The sequence below is a fragment of the Drosophila mauritiana genome, chromosome X (assembly GCF_004382145.1).
Source record: "Drosophila mauritiana strain mau12 chromosome X, ASM438214v1, whole genome shotgun sequence".
NCBI lineage: Eukaryota > Metazoa > Arthropoda > Insecta > Diptera > Drosophilidae > Drosophila > Drosophila mauritiana.
This window is the reverse complement of record NC_046672.1, coordinates 16807776-16834247: the sequence shown is the minus strand read 5'-3', so window position 1 is coordinate 16834247 and position 26472 is coordinate 16807776. Positions and strand designations below refer to the sequence as shown.

General features: G+C 42.3%; 2 protein-coding genes across 4 annotated transcripts in view; both read left to right on the top strand.

Annotated features, from left to right (window-relative positions):
* Nucleotides 1–17307, top strand: part of LOC117147877 (inactive dipeptidyl peptidase 10) — a 79049-nt gene extending 61742 nt beyond the window's left edge. For 2 of the 3 annotated variants that reach the window (XM_033314960.1, XM_033314959.1), the window contains exons 2-9: nucleotides 10957–11170; nucleotides 11229–11323; nucleotides 11392–11477; nucleotides 11715–12302; nucleotides 12402–13568; nucleotides 13663–13857; nucleotides 13916–14076; nucleotides 14142–14488. In XM_033314960.1, coding sequence (XP_033170851.1) covers nucleotides 10957–11170; nucleotides 11229–11323; nucleotides 11392–11477; nucleotides 11715–12302; nucleotides 12402–13568; nucleotides 13663–13857; nucleotides 13916–14076; nucleotides 14142–14488 — 2853 coding nt within the window. Of the gene's footprint in view, nucleotides 1–4077; nucleotides 4198–10956; nucleotides 11171–11228; nucleotides 11324–11391; nucleotides 11478–11714; nucleotides 12303–12401; nucleotides 13569–13662; nucleotides 13858–13915; nucleotides 14077–14141 lie in introns of those variants that run through there. The other variant, XM_033314957.1, reaches the window with a different exon arrangement.
* Nucleotides 17308–18699: 1392 nt separating this feature from the next.
* The window catches only part of LOC117146432 (E3 ubiquitin-protein ligase UBR1), a 12000-nt gene continuing 4227 nt past the window's right edge, over nucleotides 18700–26472 (top strand). The window contains exons 1-7 of the mRNA XM_033312639.1: nucleotides 18700–18857; nucleotides 19661–19885; nucleotides 23491–23508; nucleotides 23937–24271; nucleotides 24341–24673; nucleotides 24738–25425; nucleotides 25493–26472. The exon at nucleotides 25493–26472 is cut by the window's right edge and continues 182 nt beyond it. Coding sequence (XP_033168530.1) covers nucleotides 19708–19885; nucleotides 23491–23508; nucleotides 23937–24271; nucleotides 24341–24673; nucleotides 24738–25425; nucleotides 25493–26472 — 2532 coding nt within the window. The 5' untranslated portion in view covers nucleotides 18700–18857; nucleotides 19661–19707. The remainder of the gene's footprint in view (nucleotides 18858–19660; nucleotides 19886–23490; nucleotides 23509–23936; nucleotides 24272–24340; nucleotides 24674–24737; nucleotides 25426–25492) is intronic.

The window sequence follows — 26472 nt, the reverse complement described above, 5'->3', positions numbered from 1 at the left end:
CTACTTTTAATAAAAAAAAATAAAGTTAAGCTTATCCAAATAATAAAACAACGTAGAAGTAATTTAAACATTATCAGAGAACTAAAACTGGTTTTAAACTTGGGTGAATAGGCATATTTTGAATTGTACAATTTTGTTTATAGCCTAAAACTGCTTGCAAAGTGTAATAAATTAAAAAAAAAATACAGATCAATGAAACTCGATGTATTGATCCCTAGTAAACATATGAAAAAGTAAATTGATTGAATGAAATCACTTAGCTGAACTTTGTTTTGAAAAGCTATCTACTTCTGCCGAAAAAGCTCAGCCAAGACAATAAAAGCTCCGTTCGTTCGATCAGCTGTTTTTGGGCCATTATCTTTTGGCGCCCAAAATCCACAGGAGTATGTGTGCGAGTGTGCTGTTTGTGTTCGTGAAGCGTAAACAATAAAAACGCCCGGCCCCATTTACGCACACTACTGCACACTGAACACCGACACAACGAACTGCTTCACCTCGCACACACTTGCACAGTGGACACACACACGCAGACGCAGCAGAGAAAAGGCGGACGGAATTTACCGTTTGTTTCGCTCCGCCATTGAGTTTTTGGCATTCAGTTTCATTTTCACTTTCAGTCGTCGTTTGACTTCCGCACGGAAGCGTTCGCTCTCTCGCGTTCGTCCCTCTCACTCTCTCCGTCTTCGACTCTCTCTATTGTTGTTATTATTTTGATATTTGCTGGCCATTTTTTCGCTCAGTGTAGCCCAGTAAAATGTAATCAACTCGAAGAACAAGACCGCAAAAAAAAGCGCACAGAGGGAATATATTGTGACAAGAAATCATCCATTAAAGGTGGGAAAAGCGGGGAAAGTTGCTCAAAAAATAACAAAGAAAAATATATAGAACAGCTGTAGTTGTTGTTGCTCTCGTTGCTGCTATGTGTGTGTGTGTGTGTGTTATTGCATGTGTGTTCGTTACGCCATTTAACCCCTCCTTCAAATTATCCTGCTCTGTTTTACTTACTCAATGAAAGCAAAACAATCTACACAGAGAAACAAGAAGAAAGAACTAAAACAACAAATAAATAACCATTAAAAAGTGCACTGAAGAAAAGTATCAATTTTAATAATACATTTTTAAGATTAATTAAGATTTCTAGCTAGCCAGGAAATACAATTATATGGGATGAATAAGCTTGTACTGTATTAAATTATTAACAGAATAATGAATGCTTTTGTTTAAGTTTCAAAGTAACATACATAAATATTTTTGAGCTTAAGATTTGAAATAATGAATTCAATTCTGGAAACTAATAAGTGATATACATATGTATAAGCTATATTTTTACAAAGATCTATATAAAATAATCATTATCATTAAAATGCTTATTTGGTAACCAATATATTTAGAGAAATAAGAAAGCGAATGATCCTTTCAATTTTGATGTAGCAAAAGAAACCTTGTTGAGGCATCATCTTTTTTTTGCAGTGCAGCTAAGCATGTGTGCGTGCCAGGCACATAAATCCATGAGGACATTTTTAATTTCCTGCTGAATGGCGAGCAGAATGCAAACAAACAGCTGACAATCGGGGCAAAGTGTGTCAAAGTCCGTGCTCATATCGTCAGACTGCAGCAGCTGTTTAAAATGCATGCCCAGTGTGCTACTATACTGCATATACTAAACTATATCACCTATGCCATACATATACGAGTGTACCACCCACAAGAACCCGTCCTATTTATGCGCTCCATCTTGGCCCACAGAAGAAGACAAAAAGTTTGCCCAACCTAAAGCCGAGGGCTGTATATTTTGCTGCCTTTGCCGTCCTTATTTTTTTTTCCTTTCCCATCTTGGCCCGCTGGCAGTGCTCCTTTTGGCCATGTTCACTGTTTGCACACAGCTTCAGATCCTGGCTGTGTGTATATGTGTGTGTGTGTTTGGCATTGATATATGCCAGTGCTTCGGTTAGTGCGGAGCACCCGAGATTGGCCACTGATACGACAGACAGATGGGCTTAAGGATAATACGAGGTTCGGGCTATTATCTCAATTTCACAGTGCACTTTTGCACGACGAAGACATCTTTAGCTTGTCGTGTTTTTATGTGATATTGTGCTGAAGCTAGCTCAAATGTCAGATGCATGGAGTGAAAAATATATACCTCATTTCGATGTATACGTATGAAATATACCTTTCGTTTAATGTACGCTTTTATTTGCTTTTGCAACTTAAATTATTTTCAGAATCTACTACAAAGCTAGTTGAAATAATTGCGAGTATTTAACCTTTAGCAACTTCCGCTGACGAACACTTGCCAAAATAATATTTCGCCGTTTTACAAGCGGAAACTCTTCGACTTTGGCTTACTAAGAATATGGCGCCGCCCCTTTTGGCCAAAATAGTTTCCTGTTTTTGCACACACACACACACACACAGAGAACTGTGCGAAAAGTAAGCTGGCGAAAATTCAACAAGATTGTTCAAGGCCATTGAAACGAGAAGGGGTTTAAAATTGAGAGCCACAGAAACCAAATTGATTGCCCGAAAAAATGCGAGAGAAGGCGAAGAAAGCGGGCGCAAAACCTATGTAAGCAACTGACCGACCGGCCACATCAATCATACGCAGTGTTGTACGTCGTCGCAAACATTTGCATAGGATCCTGCCCACTTGACCGCCTTTCCATTGGCGAACAATATGCAAATTGCAAATGTGGGCCAAGTTTTTCGAAAAGTTTTCCTTTCATCCCACTTTCTTGCTCCATCTCTGCCAAAACAGCTGGCGCTGTTGAAGTTTTCCAGTCTTGCCAGTTTTGCAAGTTTTGCCAGTTTTCTTAGTTTTATGCTAATACTTTCTGCAAAGATTTCCCTTCCGCCTCACCACGTATGCGTGCCATCCGGGATTCAATTGAAATCTTCTTTTTTGGCGCTCTGCGACTAAGTCGTTTATCTGGCACCAAACAGTGCCGGCAAATTGAATCAACAGCTTAAAGTTACGGAATAGCACATCATTATAATCATGACGTCGGTCGCATTATGCGGACGCGTTCAGGTTAAGTCGCTTGACATCCCCGCGATTATGCAAATTTGGAGGGGTTTGAAAAGGCAGCCAGAATTTATTGCCCAAAAAGCCGCCAAGGTTTTGGGCCTGATGATTGCATAAACAGCTCATTAAAAGACGCACACACACAGGACGGCATTAGGCGGGAAAAATCTTGGTGCAAAATGGTGCGGGAAAATCTTTACGACGCACATCTCTAATTTAGATAATGCGCAACGCACAACATGGTGTATGTGTGTCCAAAAGTCAAGGCAGAAAAAGCGGCAGACAAGACACTGAAAAAAATTGTGTGACACCTGAAGGGATTAAAAAACAACCTGTAGGGATGTCTAAATATATATGATATCACAAAAGTCAATGAAAATATCAAACATCCCTATATATCTTAATATAATTTTAAAACAGCGATAGGTAAATAAATTAAGTGCAATAAATTTTAAAAATATCTATACATTTATCCAAACCTTTTACCTTTTTTGCACTATTCTTTTGTAATGTTTAAGTATTGCAAAATCATTATAATAAAAAGTGAATAAATTAAGTGCAATAAATTTAAAAAATATATATACATTTATGCAAACATTTTACATTTTTTGCACTATTCTTTTGTAATGTTTAAGTATTGCAAAATATTATAATAAAAAATAAAATAAACCATACTTCTCTGATTACTCGCTCTGAAATATTAAATTTCGCTTTTAGATCATTTTTTATTATTTTTGCCACACAATTTTTGCATGTGTACACCTAATGCATGCTATAATGGCCATTCTTATTTGATTAATGAGCCATTTGACTTGGAAAAAGCAAAAGCAGCGAGAGCAGCAGCAAAAGGCGCTGTGCGTCTAAGTGAATTCTTGGCCAAAAATGGCTTTGAGCATTTTTCGTTACCCAAAAAAGTGGCAACAGTTTGGCCAGTTCTCAGAGGTCTAAGCTGCGAACAGCCTGCAAACTAATAAGCCATCTCATCGCATCATCTCATCTTATTTTTTGACGGGTGCGTAATCCGCGTGATAATAATCGGCCACAGCTTCATCATGGTGGAGATACAAAAGCCGCACTCGGCCCTAAAACGACCATCGCTGAAACGGGAAACGGTCGTTGTTAACAACAGTGCGCCGACCATCAAAAAGGTGACTCTGGTGCCCAAGGACGAGGTGAGAAAAAGGATCTGTTACCTGTGAAATCCACTCAATTTGCATTAATTTGCGGCCGGAAAGTAATGTATTTCTGGCCACATTTCACTGATAAATTGGAGTGCATAATAATAATGCGATGTATCGAAATGCCATTTATACTTTACGGTCGGTCGATATCTGAGCGTCAAAACCAATTTGTCGCCGACATTTCGGCCACACTTTTTGGCTACATTCGACACCAAAGTCCTTGGAATAATTTAGTCAAGTTAATTAAGTATGCAAATGCCTTAGTCTTTGTCTTTGTCTTGGAGAGCAGAGGGAAATGCAGAGGTTCCAGACACGAATGGATGGGATTAAGTGGCTTCCTTTTTCCTACGCTCATTTATTTGCTTTCAGACGCGCCGCAGATATAGAGTCCTTCGTCCTTGATCCCTTTTCTAGCCCGAATTCATAAATAAAACAACGTGGGCCAGATTTCACAGTTTATAAATTTCCAAATTATACACTTCAGCCTAAGAGCGGGTAATTGAGTGGGGGGAGTGGCACTTTCCAGGACTTTCGATTGGCATTTCATTATTTCGGGTCTCGGCCGTAAATAAAACACAAACTCGATTTGCCATATCGATTGCCATATCGAGAGTCCTGCGGCAATGCCATCAAAAGCAGCCGCTTCCTGGGTTCTCGCTGCTTTTCCCCGCCAGCATTTTCCGGCAAATCTTCGCCCATAAATAAGCAGTCCTGTTCTTTATTACCTCATTTTTTGTCGTCCTTTTCTCTTGTGCCGGAAGTAGCGGATATAAATTAATAAGAGAAAATAATATGAAAATAAAATTGTTAGGGCTTCCCAAATTAAATTTGTTTCACTGATTCACTTCTTCACCCTTTCTCCAGTTGTTAAACTCATTTTAAGCTGACAAACTTTTTGGCGACAAATGGGGGAAAAAGTTTTCCAGTAGCTGATTACGGATTGTGTAGAGGGTTAAGGGGCTCAGCGGGTTAAGGCGCACTTTCCTCTGATTCGCTTTTAATTATCCTCATTTGTGAAATGTGACTGGGTTGTGAAAATTTGAACATAACTCTTTGGCTTTATGGCCATAGCCCGCTTGATTTAAATGGTAAATTAATGGGTTACTTGTGATATATTATTTCCATAAATAAATTGTACATTCTATGATATGCGGGCCCAATCAAGTCTGCACTTTTCCCAAAACTTCGATCCCTTCGATTGTAACATATGTATGTCTTCAAGAATCCAAGGAATTGCCAACTTTTCCCCTGAAGTTTCGCTGCAATTTGTGGCCACGATAAGACGCTGGAGATGGCCAAAGTGAAAGGTGGCGTAAACTTGGATCAATAAATAAAAGTAGACAATAAATTTTGCATGCCGGGCAAAAGTGGCGATAAGGATAAGCTCTGTGCTATTCAGCTTTGAATGGTTAGAGTTTTTACCCTTTCATTAATAATTGTCAGCCACGCATGAGGGAAATGTGGGCCACGTCTGGGTGGCAATGGTCACCGTACAAGTGGCCAAAGGACCAAAAGTCCATCATAATGACATAAGTTTTCGCTCCACGTGTGTCGCTGTGTGTGTGTGTGGGCAGTAAAAACTTTGTGTACCTTTCTCTATCACTCCCTATTTCTATCTCCCTTTCTCTGTATTTTCAATGCACGGAAAAGAATTCTTGAATATCTTTTCGATTTAACTATGTGCTTTACTAATTCATTCAATAAATACTGCTTAATCTGTTAAACTATTTTTTAATAAATATAAAATAAAGAAGTTAAGAACTTACAAATTTACACTTATTGGGACAGTTTTGTCTGTCATGCTTGCGAATTAAAATAAAATAAAAAATAAAGTTATTTGAATTTAAATTTGGTTTTTTCTGTGCAGCATAACGACTTTGTCCGCTTGTGCCTTCAATGTTGCAAATAATTTTTTTCCACCGGGCCTCAGGAGACCCATTTTGAAATGCTTACCCGTTCTTATTCCCCCCATTTACCCATTTACCAATTTTTCCATTTTCCCACCGCGTTTTCTATATCCACTGGTTTGCGTAATATTTGCGCCTATTCTTCCTCTTCCTCGGCCCAGGGCTATAACTTTTTTCTGTGCAATTTCTAATTAAAAGCCGACAGTTAGTTGAGCGCTGACAGCCGAAAAGTATGGATCAACACGCCTGTTCAAGGACTCAAGGATTCATTAGATTACTCGGTCGTGTTGCCTGTCCGCCTTGAGAGAGTCGATTAGTATTTAGTATTAAGATTGAGTGCAAACATTTCGTCCTTTGAGGAAGCACATGGCCCGGCAGGATACTTTGCATTTTGAAGTAAATATATAGATAAGTAGTATTGCAAGCGGCTTTAAGTGAAATGCAAACAAAAGAGATTTTAATAAGTTATTCATCGTCGAAGAAGTAGAGGCAAACCAAGTACAACAACTTTAATAACTTGTGCGGGAGAAGTTAAGCAACAAAATACCACTTAAGAGCTTAGAATATATGTATAGCATGCTTTTCGGGGCGCTATCTAGCATTCAATCCTGTGGAGAATCCTTTGTTCCGTGGAAGGGCTTATAATGCATCCTTTGACTGCTGGCCACGAAGTTGATCATATTTTAGAAAGCTTTGTATTGCAAAATATAAATTTTAATCAAGTGCTTTACCTTTAATCGCTTCGGAGTGAAAAACTAAGGCACAAACTCAGTGGTTTATAGCATACTTTTTAGGGCCCGCTCAGTTTTCAATCCTGGCGTGCCCATTGTTGCGTAGAAGAGTTCATAATTTGATTCTCCCACTGGTGGCCACCAATCTTATCGCCGGCCAGCAGCTTGCCGTCGAATGCGGTGCAATCACAATTGTCGCCACATATTCGTCATTGTTTTTTTGGCCAGCCGCCGGAAATCCAATTAAGTACTTGACGACTTGCGGGCGGACAGCCCGGGCATTAAAAGCCCCATTTTCGGGGAAAATGCAGAAATTCTGAAATTCCTGCCCTTTTGTACGGGTTCAGTGGAGAATGTTTATGGTGGGCCATTAAATGCAGCTGCAAAAACCGCCACAATGTCTCACACATGAATTTTTGACCATGGACATAAAACCCTTTTATGCAACACTAAAAAGTTTCATAATAGTTGCTCTTAAAAATTTACAGAATCTTATCTCGATATTCGATACTACATACTCCACTCAGCAGTTGGGAAATTTTCAAAATATTCTTCGGCTCTAGAATTAAAGCTTTACACAAAAATTGACAAATTTCAAATGAAATGGTGAATTGATTTATCCCTCAACAAATATAAGATACTTTTCAACAAATTGATCAGCATTTAAAATTGTTTTTCCACAGATACGTGTCTAATATTATTATACATTGCATGCTTGTTTATTTTTTTTTCTGCATTCATGTAGAAATATTTGACTTCCGGGCGTTTTCGTCTATTTTTTGCTTTAATGGTTGCATTGGCATTTACTTCCTTCTCCACATCATTATCCTTTAGCACTTTTTCTGTTGTCATTCGAACATCCTTTGTGCTGGGTCATTATTTGCTATGGGAAAATAAAATGGTTGGACCAGGATGTTGGTTGAACATTTCCTCTTTTGGCAGTTTGTGGATTAATCCTGAAAGTGAGTTATCAACTGCAGGCCAAGTCGCAAAATGCAATCATGGCTAGCCAGGATACGGAATACGGACACGGATACGTGGAAAACAATCCTTTGTGGTCCGACCGCAAAGGCAAACACAAATACAAATACAAATACAAACACATACACCTACGCCGGAACACACACACACATATATACACACGGCAACGTGGAGGTAAAATCAACAATAACAAAGTATCCTCTGCTCAAGCATATGCACTTGTCAGTGGCATCTTCTCCAGAGTGGAAGCCCATAAAAGATGCATCCTAACCCAGTCCGGCCCACAGAAACCAACCCATACGATCCGATCCGAACATGGCTTTGTCAGCTGTCGGCTTTGGTTGCAGTTTAATGGAGCAGGAAAAAAAACAAGCAAGCAGAGTCCATTGAAATCGGCAAAAAGGTTTCTCTTTTTGCCACCATCACAAAGGCAAAAAAAAAATCCTCTAAGGCAGACCGATAGTTTAAGTCCCATCAAAAGACGCCCAAGGCGAAATGCAATTAATTTGTTGCCTCAAAAACATGACTATTTAATATAAGAAATATATTTAAGAGTCTCACGGGCCTTCCACATTATTCAATGCATTTTCTCGGTGCATTCGCTGGTCGGGCATGGAACAATCGAAAAACCAGTCGAGATGTAATCACAGAAAATTACGGGAAAGTACGCAAAGCCGCAACTCGAGTCCGGGGACAGGGAAACGGAATCCGACATCCTACATCCGGAATACGAAATGCAAATGCAGCTCTTGAATCGATAATACAGCGGATGAGGCGTACCCAGTCCCGCACTTTCCTCCAATGGGCATTTAATGAGCTGTGAACGCGTTCACAAAGCGCCTGCATTTGGCGTCCTGCCCAAGGACCAACAACAAAGAGTCGATGTGACGACAATGGGCCAGGAAGAGCAAGACCAAGACCAAGAGCAAAGGCAGCAATATTGCCGGCAACAACTTCAGTCATTTGCACATAAATTATGCGTACTGTTGGCCACGTATACGCCCCGTGGGTCGTGGACTTGGGGTATATTAGCACGATTCTAGGATAAGCCAAAAACATTGGTTTAATTGGAAGTGAATACAGGCAGGCTAATAACACTTTGCATTCACTTAGACTTACCGACTTAGAATTGGTTTTGAAATGCCTGTTAAGGGCGAATTTTTCCAATTTAACAATCCGGCTTGAAGGACCTATACCATCCTATATACCATATACCTATATTAGCTCTCAATGTTCTGCCCATTTTTCCTATGATACTCCACACTAAAAAGCTACAGTTTCACTTCAATTGGTTGAATTCACACTTAAAACTCTTATGGCCAGGTATCCCCGCCAGTCGAGTGCCATTAAGAGGTCCTTCCATTTTCGGTCCACACCTATTGTTGGCACCGACAATTGTCACACCTTTTTACGGCCGGGCTCGCATTAATAGCTAATGAAGGAACATCAACGACCCGACCACATGGCACTGGCAATAAAAAAGGCCGCAGGACGAAGGACAATTGGCCGCCATCAAATTGCCAGACAATTTGCTATTGTCTCTCCCTTTTTGTGGCCATAAATTGGTGCGGTTCCCGCTTTGTTCGAAAACTTTTGGCTGTTGTTTTTCCCAAGTTTTCTCTTTCCGCATCCTGTTCCAACTTTTCCGTAATTAATTTGCCAGTTTATGTCACGTTTGAACTGTTCGTGCTTCCGGAAAAACTTGTACACATGTAAATTTAAATTCAGGCCGTAGGCAACTCCACTTAATTGAAAATTGGCTTTATATTTGCCAAAGAGCTTGATTAATTGCAATGTGTTCTTTACTCGCCGGTGGGTATGTAATAAAATTATCTATAATGTGGTTTATTAACTCGCCAGCTATTTAATATTTAATTAAATAGGTCAGGGATGTGTCTTTAGATATAATAAAAAATTAATTATGAAAAACTTTGATTTATGCATACCAAATGAAAATGAGTACTTGTAATATGTTTTTAATTGAAGCAACATTTTATATATTTTCTCAAAACATAATGTCGTAAAGTGGGAAAACAAGGCAAATGGAGTTATGCTGGCTGATTTTATGACCTCCTATTAAAACTGTATAGTTGTACAGAAATCACGCAGCTCGAAACTTTTTGATGACGCTCATCGTCGGGAGAGAAGAGATTGCAATTTCCCAGGATATTAAGTGGATTTAACGGCCCACAAAACTAAAGCGAATGCACGAGGCCATGAAAGTGCAGCGATCTCTCGACTTGGGCAAACTTTCTCCTTGGCCAACCGAATTTGTTTGGCATTCTGCAGCCGGAGCAACTAATTTCAATTAGCACTTTTGCCCTCACATGCCAGCCGGGAAATCCCCTTTTCTGCTTTCATTCACCACTTGCCATTCGCCATTCGCCATTTACCATACCAGCCAGCATTTTCCATTTCCACACTCACACAGCCAAGTGCATATCAATTTTTAATTCAATTTCTGCACAAGCAGTGCCATTGATTGCGAGTGTAAGCCACTTCGGGGACTACGACTACTTCCAGGCAAAATGGAAATCGAAATGAAAATCAAAATGAAAATCAAAATGAAAATGAATGGGTACAGCAACCGAAACTAAGACCAAAAACCAGAAATAAAACCAAGTCCAAATGCACAGCTACGAGTCCTGCGATAAGAAATCCGAGTCCTGGCTAAATGAAAATCGACGGGGGCGGGGGGGGTGTAATGTGGGCGTGGCCTAAAAATGGGGCGGCACTTCTGACCACACATGCAAAATGCATTAAATTTGTTTAGCACTTTCGAATGGTCACTTGTGGTAAAAGGGTGTGGAAGTTGAACGAAAAACATTCATTAGGGCGTGTGTATATTCAATACACAAAATTCGGATATATAATTTGATAAATACCCAAACTATTCCGAACCTTCGTTCTTATGCCATTAGTTTAATTAAATCGAAAACAAGGCGCAGTCTCATGCAATTAACCAATTAAGGGGAAATTGGGAAATATTGAATGCGAAAAAGGAAGTATTTACAAGTCATGTTGAAACAAAAACCCTTGACCTTCTGATATATTATATAACAGCGTTTTATACTGAACATTTTTGATTTAAAATCTATACTAAAACCGGACTTCGTTTCGCAATTTTCCAGGAACTGGTGGCCATTTCTCCGGAGCGCCGCAACTGGCGTGGCATCTTCATCGCCCTGCTGGTCATCGCTGCCGTTTTTAGCCTGATCATATTCTCGATCTTCCTGCTGTCGCCGGAGGATGAGGGTCTACGGATCCGTGGTCGCCGGATGCTGCCCAGCGACATCCTGGGCAGGAGCCTCCAGTGGAAGCCGTTCAACGGCACCTGGAGCAATGGTAAGTCCTGCCATCCATGCTGCAAGTCCTTCGTTGTGAGTCCAAGTCCTTTTTATAGGTCGTGAGCTCATTTATCGCGATCCAACGGGCGGCCTGTCCATTCTCAATATGGCCGATCTTACCACACGCATCCTAATGACCAATTCAACATTCGTAAGTTCTTAAAAAATTAACTAATACACTATTCAGTTGTTAGCAATGAATGCATTCACATATTTCAGCGCCAATTGAATGCGGAATCATTTTTAGTCGCACCTGACCAAAAATACGTACTACTGCAGTCAGATTCAAATGCCGAGGGCTCCAGGTGGGTTATCTGATGGACTTTAATCTGGAATTCATATTAAAATTTTGTATTTAGTTATCATAAATATTTCAACTAAAATTAGTTGAACCCATCTCCGCTGCTTCCTAAAATGTGAATATCATTTTTATTGTAGCTCAATTCGCATTCACACTTCTCACTTTTTATTTCTGCTTAATTCTTAACAATAAATAATTTTAAACAAATTTTTGGCATATATTCCACCTTTTTTCCGAACAGACATCACGTATACGAGGTGCAGACGGCCAACACATTTCCGTTGGGTCCAACGGAGAACATAGCCGAGGCGCCACGCCTCCAGCACGTGGTGTGGGCGCCAGCGAATCCGCCGCCACCGCTCGGAGCACCACCACCCAGTGGTGCAAGTGGTGCAAATGGTGCAAATGGTGCCAGCGGCGCCAGCACCACGACAATGGCCCCTTTGCCCAGTGGCAGCATAATCCTAAACAGCCTGGCTGGGGCTGCCAATGGACCAGCATCAGCCGGAGCCTCCGGCTCCTCCGCAACAAATCCGAATGGCAAGGCCGGCGGTTACACTTTGAACCAGGCCATCGCCTTTGTCCACCACAACGACATCTACTACAAGCCGAAGGTGCAGGGCGAACTTGTGTGCCGGATAACGCAGACGGGTTCGGGTTCGGGTTCGCTGGAAGGCGAATCCACAGGGGTGGTGTTCAACGGGGTGCCCGATTGGATGTACGAGAATGTGCCGGAGCTGGAGAGCCGCCGGAGCAGCATGGAGTTCTCGCCGGACGGACTCTTTTTGGCCTTCCTCAGCTACAATGACAGCGAGGTCAACGAGTACAAGTGAGTGGAAGTTCCTTGGCATTGCTCACACTTTTCTGCATTTAACGATTCGTTTCATGACAAAAGCAATAATTGCAATTTCTTTTGTAATTTCCGCAGATACACTTGGATGGGTGATGATATCAAATACCCGGCGGTGATGAGCCAACGCTATCCCAAGACGGGTTCCCGCAATCCGAATATCACGGTCAACGTGGTGAATCTCTCGGTGATCAAGTACATCTTTCCCACGCAGATCAAGCTGCCGAGTGAGCTCTCCAATGGTAGCTACGTGGGCGGCTTGACCTGGGCCTCGTCCACTGACCTGTCGGTGACGGTGACCAACCGCGAGCAGACCAAGGCCACCACGGTGCTGTGCAGAGCTCCACACTTCCATTGCCAGGCGGTGCACACGGAGGTGACCATCAACGATGGCTGGGTTCTGCCATCGGAACGGCCCATCTTCTCGGTGCGCAACCAGGGCCACAGTCGGCTGGGAAAGCTGGTCCAGAATGCGGAGGAGATCCAGGCGGAGAGTCAGAATGTGAATGTGACGGATGGCCAAACGCACACGACACATGAGATCAGCAATGGTGGCTATCTGCTGAAGCGTCTGCCGGTTCGAGATGGCGAACACGGTCACTACCGCCACGTGGTCTTCATATCCTCGCTGGACCGACGCCCCGTGCCGCTGACCATGGGTCGGTTCGAGGTCACCGAGATCGTCGGTTGGGATGAGCCGCATGAGATCGTCTATTTCATGGCTGCGCCGGAGAAGAGACCTGGCGAACGGCATTTGTACAAGATTAACCTGAAGCTCAATGTCACCGAATCGAATCGGACGTACATCACATCCACATCGCCCACCTGTCTCACCTGCGACAACACGGAGTCCACGTACCGGCTCCACCGGGCCAGAATCTCGCAGCGAGGCGATCGATGGGAGGATATTGTGGCTCGCCTGGAGCCCGACGATTGCCTCTACGATATACCCAAGAATTGCCTGTTCAATCGGGTGCAGTTCAGCCAGGACTACAGCTACTATGTGCAGGAGTGTCTGGGTCCGGAGGCACCCAGTGTCTACCTGGTGGAGACGGCCAGCAATGACAAGATTTATGTGCTGAACGCCGGCGATGTCCTGCGCCACCGACTCTCCCAACTCGCCATTCCGCAATCACGCACCTTCAGCGTGGAGATCCGGCACGGATTCCACGCCCAGGTGCGTCTCTTCCTGCCACCCGGAATGCGCGAGGAGGAGGACGTGGCCTTTCCACTGGTGCTCCACGTGTAAGTTACTATTCTTTCTTCAGCTAGGACAGTTAAAAGTTATTTGATTTTAAAGCATTTCTTAAAACTAATGATTTCTGTTTTAAAACCCCAGCGATGCCTCGCCGGGATCACAGTTGGTAACAGAGCGCTTCCACGTGGACTGGAACTGGTATTTGGCCAGCCAGAGGAGTTTTATTGTGGCCCAGATCGACGGGCGTGGCAGTGGCTTCCAGGGCGAATTGCTCCGCACCCAGGTGCACGGAAAACTGGGCACCGTCGAGGTGGAGGATCAACTAGGAGTCCTAACGTAAGGGAATCCCCATGCACACAGTATATATAACAATCTAATATATTTCACTTTATAGGTACCTGCGGGACAACCTGAAGTTCATCGATCCGCTGAGGATTTGCGCCTTTGGCTGGGGCTACGGTGGCTACGCCTCCTCCATGATGCTCATCGACGACTCGCAGCAGGTGCTCCAGTGCGCGGTGGCGATCAATCCCATTGTCAACTTTGGATTCCACTGTGAGTGACACTAAGATTTAAGGACCATTTAATGCAGCCCAACTGATGTGTATTCCTTCCTGCAGATTCCTTCTTCACGGAGCGCTACATCCCGCTGAAGGGCGACTATTTGCGTGCCCTCCAGGAGGCGGATCTCACGATGAAGGCGGGCAACATCAAGGGCCGCAACCTGATGCTAATGCACGGCACGGCGGACACGCTGGTCCACCAGGAGCACACGCTGATGTTGGTGCGGGCGCTCGTGGAGCAGCAGGTGAAGTTCCGGCACCAGGTGTATCCCGACGAGGATCACGCCATCGCCAGGTCGCTGAGCCACGTCTACAAGACGATGGAGTGGTACTTCGATGAGTGCTTCGGCCCCGTCGACGACAACGAGTGGGACCCCACGGGTCTGTTCGTGTTCAAGCAATAATTAAGACCCCCCTACGATCCTTACGACGAGGATCCGCTGGCCAATCAGCTCAGCGACATCGACATCGGGCCCGCCACCGATGCGCATCCGGATGCGGATGCCGCCGGCGATTCCGCCGGCAGCAATCTGTCCACCCTGCTGACCGCCACGACGACGAGCGCCTCGCTGTCGGCGCTCGACGAACTGGACAACCGGCTGCAGGCCCTGGACCTGATCACCTCCTCCACGGCCACCACCCTCAGCAAGGTCGCCGGCAAGCTGTGCAACTACAGCAGCAAGCGCAGACTCCACCAGTCGGAGGCCGTGCTCGCCCAGAAGTCGCGCATCCTCCAGCACTAGGGGATTCACCCAAGGGGTGTCCTCCTCCGTGTGTCAAGCGTGTGTTTCCCGGGCGGGCAGATCTATCCTCATTTCACTTTCGACTTGATGCTGTTTATGGTACAAGCCAAGAGCACGCTCTAAATAATGTTAATAATTTTCAATTAATTCTATTTTAATTTTAATATTAAAGATTTGCATTTGTGGCAGGCTTTACAAGATATCTTTCTTAATTTCCTATAAAACCAACAAAATTTTCTTTAACTTAACATTCCCAATCCCTCAATTAAAATAGCGTCAGTTTTAACATTTCCTACTTGAAGTGGGCTTTTTATTATTATTTATTATTATTTTCTAAAACCTGCAATTTCTCTATCACTTATTCAAAGAATTATACAAAATCGATATAAATATTCAAGTCCGCTGATTGCCGACGAAAGTGAAAATGAGGATAAAGTATTCAATTGCAGGTCTTCTTAAAGTTAAACCTAATTAATTTAATTTTGCTAAATTACCACGTGCAAACTTAGCTTCCGCAAATTTGTAACGAATGTGAAAACGAGGAAAGGTCATTTTGTGTGAAAGTGTGGATTCTCCAAAGGCATTAATGGGTACAATTCTTTGGCAAAGTAGACTAGATTTTGAAAACCTTTTATTTTTTGGGAGAAAATATTACAAGTTTCGTCAATTTTGAAATTTATAAAAATCAAAATGGCATTCATGGTTTTCCAAATTTAAATATTTCTTCAAAATGATTTGTCATTTTTATAATACGAGCTAGGATCAACATATTTTGAATAGGTATAAATTATTATATTATTATTATTATGCAATTTAGTTTAGTTTAGCTTAGGTTTTTTTTATAGCTCGAACTTGTAGATCGTGTTTTTTCCCTAGAATAAAATCGAAAAGGTTAATTCAGAGACGAGCCATCAAATGTCGAGAACTAGTCACCAAAGTCGGCCAACTCGACTATATATCTGCATATTTCGGTTTATATGATTTCGCCGGCGAGAATCGAGTGTGAATGCGAATCGAGAAAACAGAGTAATTAGAAACAAAACCAAAGCAAGGTGATTCATTTATGCGACTGATTATTAACATATGTGTATTAAATAATTAACCAAACTGACGGAGCGAGGGGGTGACGATGGTGTAACGGGCCGGCGAGATGTCGATGTCCTTGACGTAAGGATACAAATGTAGGGGACTTACATTTACCTAATTGCAAATGGCGCACCGAATGCAGCGCGATATGTGTGTGTCATGGTGCATGTAATTCGTTTAGACCTCATTGTTGTTTCTTTACGTGTTCGTTTCGATGTGTATAAACATATAGTTATAATTGACTGAACGTTATTTTTTTTGTATATATTAACGATTAAATTTTAAATGAGATGTGAAAGCGAGATTGAGCGCGCTAATCGAATTCGAAACTTATTGAAACAATTACACAAGTCATGTCCAAATGAAAGATGGTGGAAATATCTTTTAAATAGCCAACAAGTGTTTGTGAGTAGTCATGAAGAATCGGAGAGGAGAATTGAACGCTTAATGCCCCATTGAATGTTTGTGATAGTCGAGAGTAGGCGACTATAAAATACCCTGTACTCCATAGATACTCATCCCGATCCCGATCGTGATCGCGAATGCGATTCTCCTCTCCCGACTTTCGGTGTGCAAAAGCTTTAATCTTCATATCCATTCGACGTTCAATGCTGTGGATACAGGGTATTTCCAGCTGTCTAGCATCCAAAACAGATCTAATTTTTAATCTAAATATATATGGAGAGTGGCTGGAGCGGAGATTGTGCCACACTAAAGACAAGTCCCAGGCTTGCAAAGCCCCCTATGTATATCGATCGCATTGGATCAGGACACATATGTTTTATACATATGTATATAAGTATGTGGGGGAAATTGGTGTGCTTTAGCGAGAACTAAACCAAGAAATAAACAAGTGGCGAAACAATTTTTTTTAGATTTTTTTACCATTAACATTAAACGGAAGGAGGAAGTCGCGAGTTCCATATTTGAAATGGGACGTACTTGTCAAAAGCCTAGGTGTTAAATGTTGCGTCAATAAGCGAAACCGAAATTGAAATTAAAATTTTATTGTAGCGGGGCCGACGAGAGGCCCCCGACTTCCGGAATCCAACTATAACTAAGAAATCCAGATAAAACAATATAGTCAAGCTTTAAATGTTGTACACGATGGGGGGTCGCAGCCACTTGAAACCCAAGTTAACTAAACCAAAAGAAGAGAATGCCCAAAAACAGACCCGAGAATAAATAAATGTTAAACTTAACTAAACGATAAATGCATATTTATAAATGTTTAAAACAACAATTCTATAATAAACTAAAGGAAAACTATATATGTAATTGTGCTAAGGCAGAATTTAATGTATTCCAAGCTACCAAAGCGACAAAAAGCCATTAACTACGTGGAACCAAACAATGTAAACGCAAAGCTAACAACAAATACAAACTGCAACATACAACTCATTTCCCTAAAGTACAAAGGAAACGATGGAAAACCCACATATTCGGGCATGCTCCGGTAATCGAATTCGTAAGAATTTTACGATTTCGATTTGAAATTATTTTTTTTATATTAAATTAGACCTTATTTTCAAAAGGGGAAAAATAGTTTACTTATTCCACATCAGCACAAGATCATTCTGTTACTTAGGTATTTTATAAAATTATTTTTAATTAATTTTTTATATATATATTAATTATATATATATTAATTTTTTATATATATACTATAATTTTATTATAGTATTTCTGACCCCACCTTAAAATTAGACAAACAAAATTTTGCGGTCGGTAACAAAAAGATTCGATTTGGCAAGGGAAGAACTCCATACTGTTGGTGAAACGAATCAGGCGAATTATATAAAGGAGGGCCAACAGTGTTGTTTGTAAATAATGATATTTAATTTAATTACTTAAATGGACAAAGTGGAGTAAAAACATAATTGCGAATATTGGAATTGAAACAGTGGCAAAGTTGGCCGCTCTATTGTCTGGAAACAGCTTAAACTCTGTTACTGTTCACAAATCATTTCGATAGCAACAATTTTGCGAAAACCGGAGCAGTTAATAACGAAGTCGAACGATTTTTCTCAAATCGAAATCGAAACTAAGTTACGATTACCGGAGCATGCCTGATTATTCAGTTGAGCACAGAAACCACACCATCTAACACAAAAAAGACCAAAACTGGACAGTATTGAACGAAGTGATTTGGTTTCAAGACAACATCTCAGCATAAAGTATTCAAGCCGAAATCGATCAGAATCCAAATAGATATAGCGAAAAAACGAACAAACTATGTATTTCCAACAAACAGACACAAGTATACCAACAAAGCGATCCAAAGCAACTAAAAACCAAAAAAGCGAAACAATAAAGACATTTTTGTGTGTATGTAAGATTAAATAGAAAAATCTGGTTTTGATATTGTGTTGTTTTTTTGCATTCGGGGCTTTAAAATTAATCTGGGTCTTTAATTGAATGTGTCTCTTTCAGCTACATTTGGTATTTTCACCACATCAATTTGCCTAAAATGTATTATTGCTTATTGCAATTAATTTCTAAACGGAAATAAAGCGTGTACATTAGGCAAACAATTTTAAATCATCTTTAGTTTTATTTTGGCAAATGGAAAATGATTTTTATTACCATATACAAATTTAGTTAAAACCGATTTTAATGGCGCCAAAGCAGAAAGCGAAAATGATATGGCGGAAACTGGATTTCTTATCGATACTCGCGATTCATAAGCAACCTCGTAGTGTGTACTCGCTATCACCGCTCGCATGCTATCGATGATAGCACGACCAGATATCGACGTACCGCATTGCCCGATAGGCGCAGACACAAAACGCCTGCTTTTATCGATGACAGTCTTGTTTTTTTGCGTTTAGGTTACGAAATTGGCAGACGAATACTCGTTGTGCCAGTTGAAATAAGTAGATTTAACTAACAACACAGGTCTAAATTGCTCGTGAACTCCACGAGCCAAACAAAAACGAAATAGGTACGTGCAAAAGGTTGGGAAAAGAAGAAAACGAAAGCGAAACGCAGTAGAGTGAATTTAAGTTGGTGTGCGTGTTCGTGTGTGTGATTGTCAGAAAGTGAAAAATTAAGAAAAAGAGAAGCTATTTTTTTAAGGTGCTAAGCGCACGTAAAGGCAACCAAAAGGAAAATTGTAGATAATAAACGATTATTATAAAAATATAATAAAACCAAAAATAGTGCCCGTGGCCGTGCATGTGTGTGCGTGTGTTTAAAGTTACTGTTTCTCGCGTTTTGCCATGCGCTCTGTCTCTCTTTTTTTTGCCTTTGCTTGCTTTCAAAAAATTAAATCCAAAAAAAATCACAACTGGCTGATACAAAGGAAAAAGTGCAAAGCAACAGCTGCCATTCGTACATATGTACATTTTTCCTCGATTGAATTGTCAGCCTTTGTAAAATTCGGAACTGTTGTCAAAATATGAATCGTTTGTTAACAAGTAACAAGTAAGTGTGTGCTCCAAAACAAGAAACGAAAATTTTTCTACGACAAGAGAGCGAGAGCGAGGGCGAGAGCGCAACTCAAAATTTTTTTTGTCCCGCATCCTAATTAAATCCCGTTTTTTTTTGCTTTTCGCAAAAAACACATAAGACAACCAATGCAACAACAACAACAACATCAGCAAGAACAACAACTACTGTCACAGGAATAGCAAGGACACACGGACGATAGAGAAAGGAAGAAAAATAGAGAGCGAGACGCCCCCAACGCAAACACACACATCCTCAGCCCCGCTGCAATTATTTTGTTTTTCTCATCCCCACCAGGAAAGAGAAAAAGAGAGGAGCCAGAGCCAGTGCGAGCGAAGGCAACGATGGATCGCTACGACATGGAGGACGTCGTTGTGGCGCCCCCTGCCGAGTGCAGCTCGCCGCTTAAGGAGTGGCGCCTCAAGCGCCAGGCGGGCACACTAGACCGCTCCGATATCATCGAGTTCTTAAAGCGCGAGTCGCCCAAGTATTTTGATTACCAGACTAGCGCTACGGTTAAAGGTGAGTCGAGATGACAATGCATATAATCCTTGATCGTATGAATCTGCAGGAAGGGTTAAAAGATCTAATAACTAGTTTAATTGCGCTCGGCAAACAGCTTGTTTCTTGAATATGACACTATACATCAGAACTCAAAATTACGCAGACAGAGCTATTAATGATACATAAATATATAGGCCTTGATCGATCCAATAGAAAAGAGTTCAATTTGATTGTTTCAATTTCAATAAGTTAAGATTAATTTCAAAAAGATAGTTTTCTTTTTCGACCAAAAGGCTGGTAATAATGGTAACTACCATAATGCCAAATCGATGCGGCGTCAAAAGTTGACCGAATCCCATTAAAAAATCTCGCTCTTGAATTATCATTATTCGTCGTGCGTTTTAATGCTATTTTTGTTCTGCTTTCGTCTTTTGTTTATTGCCATTGAGCAGTTGCACGCTTTTGTTGACTTTGCTGCTGTTCTCACGTTTCGTCTATTTCCGCGAATTTGTTTTTCCTCGGCGGCGTGCCTTGCTACGCCAAGTTTTCCTTTCAATTGGCCAGTTTCAAGTTTGCCAGTTCAAAAATCGCCACCTTCTCTGTTTTCTACCTGTCTCGCCTTCTATGCACACTCATCGTACACTGCGAGAAATCCTCTGTTCGAATTTTTGAAACTAATACAATTCAGGCTCTTTTTCAAATGGGCAATTGAATGTTTTAATTGCTATTACATCTCTTAAACCTATCATTAATCAATAGGAAAATATTTTTATATTCAAGTCCAAAATGCAAGATGACATTTTTTGTGACAATCATTTTTGCCCAGTGTTTGCAAGTTGATCCAACAATGGCTCAAGCCTGGTCTGGCAACAAATAAATTAAGTAAACAAACTCGTTTTGCACCTAATATCGCCAGAAGTGAACATTATCCGAATCAAATACACGACTATTGAATGAAACAAATTGGGAGAATCTAGATTCCTAGGAAGGCACCTAAAGCGTCTCACTTTTTGGGACGACTTTCTGTTTATAAAATATTGATTTAATAGGAAATGGGGAAATGAAACGAGAGGAGTTGCAAGGAGTATGCCAAGGATGAAAATATACAATACAAAACTATATTGTTACTTATGACCGATTTGTTAAACAAATAGCAGGTAATGGAAATCATTTCCAGTGTAGCTTCTTCAAGAATGCTCCTCATTTTCCCGGCTCCATTGAGTAATCCGTTCTTGGCATAGCGAATATTTTTGCCAAATAACTCCAACAATGTTTACTTTCCGCCTTTGCTAATCGGGTTTTTACCCCTTCTCATGGCTCTTATCGTTCCTTATCAGCTGCTAAGCATATGGAGGGCATGGCTACCGATGTTGTTGCGTTGCCATGGCCATATACCATACCATACCATACCCCCTGTATATACATAGTTGCGTTCCGCTGATATTTGCCTGCTGTCTAATTGGCCGTAGACTACTACACTCGAATCCCGATGCACAATGACGAAAGCCAACAGATACAGATGAGGTGGACAGCCGGATTCCGCAGAGGACGGAGACGAATCCCCAGACTTCGCTGCTTGCCTGCCTGCCGGACTGATAAGCCAGAGAGTTAAATATAAAATATACAGAAATATGTATTCGGAGGCAGTTTATTCAACCTGCGTTTATCTGGTCCAGGTGCACATCCGCGGAGGTCTTCGCGGCCGCCTGACGTGTCCAGTTTTTGCCGATTTTCGCTGTTTACACATATCTCTGGCTGGTTCGCCTCTATAGAGGCATTTGTCTCAATGGAAGTGATTCAAACTTGGAACACTCATGTATTATTACACAAAATGTTGTCCAAATCGCTTGCACATTCTGCGAGTTTAGTCTTTCTTTCTTATCTTTGTTGGATATCCACTATGTCTTGTTTCTTTTTCCGCTTTCGCTCTCGTTTCATTGTGCAAAAACAGCAAACAGCTGACACATTTTTGGGCATGAATATATATTATATTTTACAAAAGGTGTGGGTGTAGGTGTCCGTATTTATCGAGATTTATATGCCCTCGATCGCCCACCTACCCTTGCAGAAATCAGAAATGCTCTTTGTAACGATCGTTGAGCCTTTAAATTTTGTTTCCTCTTTGGATTGAGAAATGTGCAGTACAGTGGCTGCCATAATTAATTTCCATGCTAAGGGCGAATCATCTTGAATAAAGGCCAAGATTTATTGGTTAAAAAAATGCACAATTCATTGGAAGCTGTAATTACGTGTGATGTTTGCATTGCAATCAAGTTTAATATCGTTTAAATTATGCATATATTTTCGATTCAGTCACCTTTTGGTGACGTCTTGTTAGGAGTTTAATTGAGTACTACTTTTTGTATTTCCCTTTGTAATTATTGTTTAAAAAATAATTGGACCTCGGATGTTTATATCATGCTGTTAGCTACTTCATATTTGATTTCTTTTTGTGATCGTGCCTGTGGAATTGAGTGTACTGCTCCTGAATAATCCGCCGTGATTCAGGAACCGATGAGGTGGCCTCCTCTCCGGCATTCTTCCTCCTGGCATAGTACAGAGGCATTTCTGTATAGTGCATTTCAGTTCAGTTCAGTTCAGTTCGATTCGATTTCGGTTTCTTTCTTTTATTTTCCGCTCCAGGCGCCTTCTTTGTTCCAGTCTATTACGCCTCAGCAAACTGACGCACACGCAGTTTTAAATGCATTTCTATATAGGCAGCCATGTTACCTGGAGATATAGCTGAATGCAGTATGAAGATTATTTAAAGGAAGTACACTGCTAGTTCTCTTCAATTTGTATTTATTGTATGTGCATTGCATTGTAGATATGTACATATGCGTAAATATATTTCATTTTTCACTGATAGCAGCCCTACGTTAGATGCGTTGATAATATAGATTATATTGAAAGCTTATCGCTCTCTTTTCAATATTGTATTTTTTTTTTCGATTCTGCGCTGCAGAGTTTTCACATCGTTTGTGGCGACCTTGAACTGCATTTGTTGTAAACTGCTGGCTTTTGTATTTGTGTTTGCATTTGAATTTGATTTTGATTTTATTTGGTTTCTCTGGTTGCGAAAACTCGTTTAGCCCGAAGGTTTCTCTTGTCTGCGACTGTGGTTCTCTTTTGCGGTCACCCAGGCCCAATAATATAGCCGCGATCATGATCACGATCATGTTCATTATCCACATGCGGTGCGGTCCGACCTGTTCTAATCATTTTAACGATACTCCATCGCCATTGCATTACTCACGGCATCGAAAGGCAATAAAGCCAGAAGATGACAGTTTGCTAACCCATGAGTCAGCACGTTTATTTATAACCTGTAATTCTAATGTCTTCGAGCCGTCTCTAATTGTATTTAACCAAAAGATACTGGGCCAACTGAAAAACAGCTCTTTTTTTAGCCATCAGTAAAGATATAATTTTATAAAAGTACTTAATTACTTAATTAAATTGTACATATTTGTTTGCCAACATGAATTTAGGCTTTGCTTAGTAAACTAGATAAATAAGGATCATAAGACAAGGTCCATGCAGTTCATGAAACATGTTTATAGTCCTTGATCCAATCAAGATTCCAATATGTTACTAACATTGACCAATTGATTTCCTTTCAGATACCAATGTGATTACTCGTGAGTACACAACAATTGTTAAGTTGCAGAAATGACTTGTTAGGTGGACACTAGAATCCTGATTGAGCAGCCACCACAGACACTATTTCACCGATCCACATAAGCTCGCACTAAGCGTAGCCCTTCATCCTCCCCACTCATTCCCCATTCATCAATTAAATCCAATCCATCCAATCCAATACTATTTCTACTTTGTGGACTGTTTTGTGGGTGTAGTCACCACGAGCATTGTTGAGGCCAAGGGCCTACGAACACGAAGAAGGCGATCATGGAGACAGAAGAGCCTGATTTGCGGCTCTAGGAGGTCTGGAGCGAATAAGTGTGACCCGACCAAACCGCACCTAGTCTCTTACTATACACCGCATTGCGCAACTCATTGAGCCCACTTTGATTCGATTAAGACTAATGAAGCGTGTAATCTCTTCCAGTGAAGTGCATGTTTAAGGAGTCGCTGGCCAAGGAGGAGATCATCGATGTCGTTGTGGAGTTTATGCTGGGCGACAATCCTTCCTCCGCACTGGAGAAGCTCCGACTGGAGGGCAACACGGCCACCGTCTGTGGCAAGGTCTTTAAGAACGGGGAGCCCACCTACAGCTGCCGCGAGTGCGGCGTTGATCCCACCTGCGTGCTTTGCGTCAACTGTTTCAAGCGCTCGGCGCATCGCTTCCACAAGTACAAGATGTCCACATCCGGCGGCGGCGGCTGCTGTGACTGCGGAGACGACGAGGCCTGGAAGAAGGATCAGTACTGCGAGCTGCATCTGGTCAGTAGCTTGCAGTAGAAAACTAAGCATCTAATAATCCGAATTTTCCTTATACATTCATCTGTGCAGGCAAATCGCAAGAATCCGCTGGAGAGCAAGATCCTGACCGATGCAGTACTGGAGCGTGTTGAGATCTGCTTTGGGGCAATCCTCGCCTTCTGCGTGAGTTATCTTGAAATCGAGCCAAACGCCAGTCTACAGTGCCTGGATGGAAACGTGGAAGGCGGCCAAGTGGACGGAGCACAGTACTGCACTGTGCTCTACAATGATGAGTCGCACACGTTCGACCAGGTCATCCAAACGCTTACCAAAATTGCCAAGTGTCGGCCAAAGGACGCCATGGAAATCGTGGCGGCGATTGATCGCGAGGGACGAGCAGTGGTCAAATGCGATACATTTGAGGTGGGCTAAGAGACATAACTTATCCGCAGGAGCATTATTTATTTATTACGGTATCATTTTTCAGGAGTGCAACAAACTGAAGGTATCCATCGAAAACCAAATGATTCTGCCGACCTCCCTGCTGTCGACGGCGCGCAACAACCAGTCGCTCAGGACATCGGTACTGCACGTCGGGGCCGTGGCCTGCCAGCAGTTTGCCCTGCAGCTGCTCGGCTGGTTCCAGGAGTTCCTGGTGCGACACTACCTCTTCCGTAAGACGTTCTCCGAGTTGGTGCAGCGCAAGCAGGAGACATTCTGCATTCGCCACATCCTCGAGTACGACGTGAAGCTGTGGAAGACTGCGCGTACCTGCTGGCACCGCCTCCTGATCTCTGGCATGCTTATGGAGTACGACAACAAGATGATCCTAGCCCAGGAGTTTTCGCGACGCTACGCCACTATTGTGGAGGACTTTATCAGTGATGATCATGATCACGCCTTTTCGATTGTGTCGCTTAGCGTCCAGCTGTTCACGGTGCCCAGCATTGCCCATCATCTGATCGCTCATGAGGGCATCTTTGACAAGCTGCTGCACACGTTCTACCACGTTGCCATCGAGAAGTTCATCCGTAACAAGACGCTGCACTTTAGCAAGAACATCGCCAGCCTCACCTTCTTCAAGCGGGCCAACTACATCCTCTACGATCTGCGATACCTGCTCAGCCTAAAGCCGGATGTACTGAGCAATGATCTACGGAACGGTTTCCTAGAAGGTAGGCATCGGCAACATGTTAAATTTGTAAGCCATTTAAGATAATTTACCCCATTTGTAACTCACAGGCTGCCGAGCTTTGATGCGCGTTCTAAACGTGATGCAGGGCATGGAGTCGATGACCAGACAGACGGGCCAACATATGGACTACGAGCCAGAGTGGGAGTGCGCCTTCAATCTGCACATCAAGCTGGCCACGACCATCTCGCAGGTGATTGATTGGGCGTCCGGCGATGTGAAGCTGCTGCGTAAGCTCTACAAGATGACAATGCGGGCGCTGGTGAGCAACAGTTTTATTGTGGGTGGCGAGAAGGTCATGCAGCCAAAAAAAGTGGCTGGCCATGTAGCCAACTGTTTAGTTTACGACATATCAGTGCAGCCGGTGTCCATCCACTTGCCTTTGTCGCGTTTCTTCGCCGGAATCTATCTGCACTTGGGTGCCCACGATTTAACCTACGACGGGCTGCAGACGGAAACAGAAGCGTTGAGCATCAAGCTAACGCCCAGGGAGATTATAGAACCGGTTTTGTGCACCCAAGCAATGATCGCCCAGGTGGGCGCAGGACTATGGCGCCGCAATGGTTACACCCTGCTGCACCAGCTCTACTTCTACCGAAATGTGCGTTGCCGCGTGGAGATGCTGGACAGGGACATAGCCTGCCTGCAGATAGGCGCCTCCCTAATGGAGAGCAACGAGTTCCTGATCCATGTGTTGAATAGGTTCAACACAATCCCCTGGTTACAGGAAAACTACTGGTCCATATTGTCGGGTAATGAAATGAACGATGACATCATTCGAGAGGCATCAATCTTTGACGAGTTCCTGGAACTTCTTATCGTGATCATTGGAGAACGTTGGATGCCTGGCGTTTCGATGGTGACCGAAGAGGATCGCCTGCGCAAGGAGATCATCCAGCTGTTGTGTATCAAACCCTACTCACACTCGGAGTTGAGTCGCGCCTTGCCAGATGGCAATAGCGGAAATAGCGACAACGTTTTCGAGGAAGTTATCAACACTGTGGCCGTGTTCAAGAAACCCGTTGGAGCC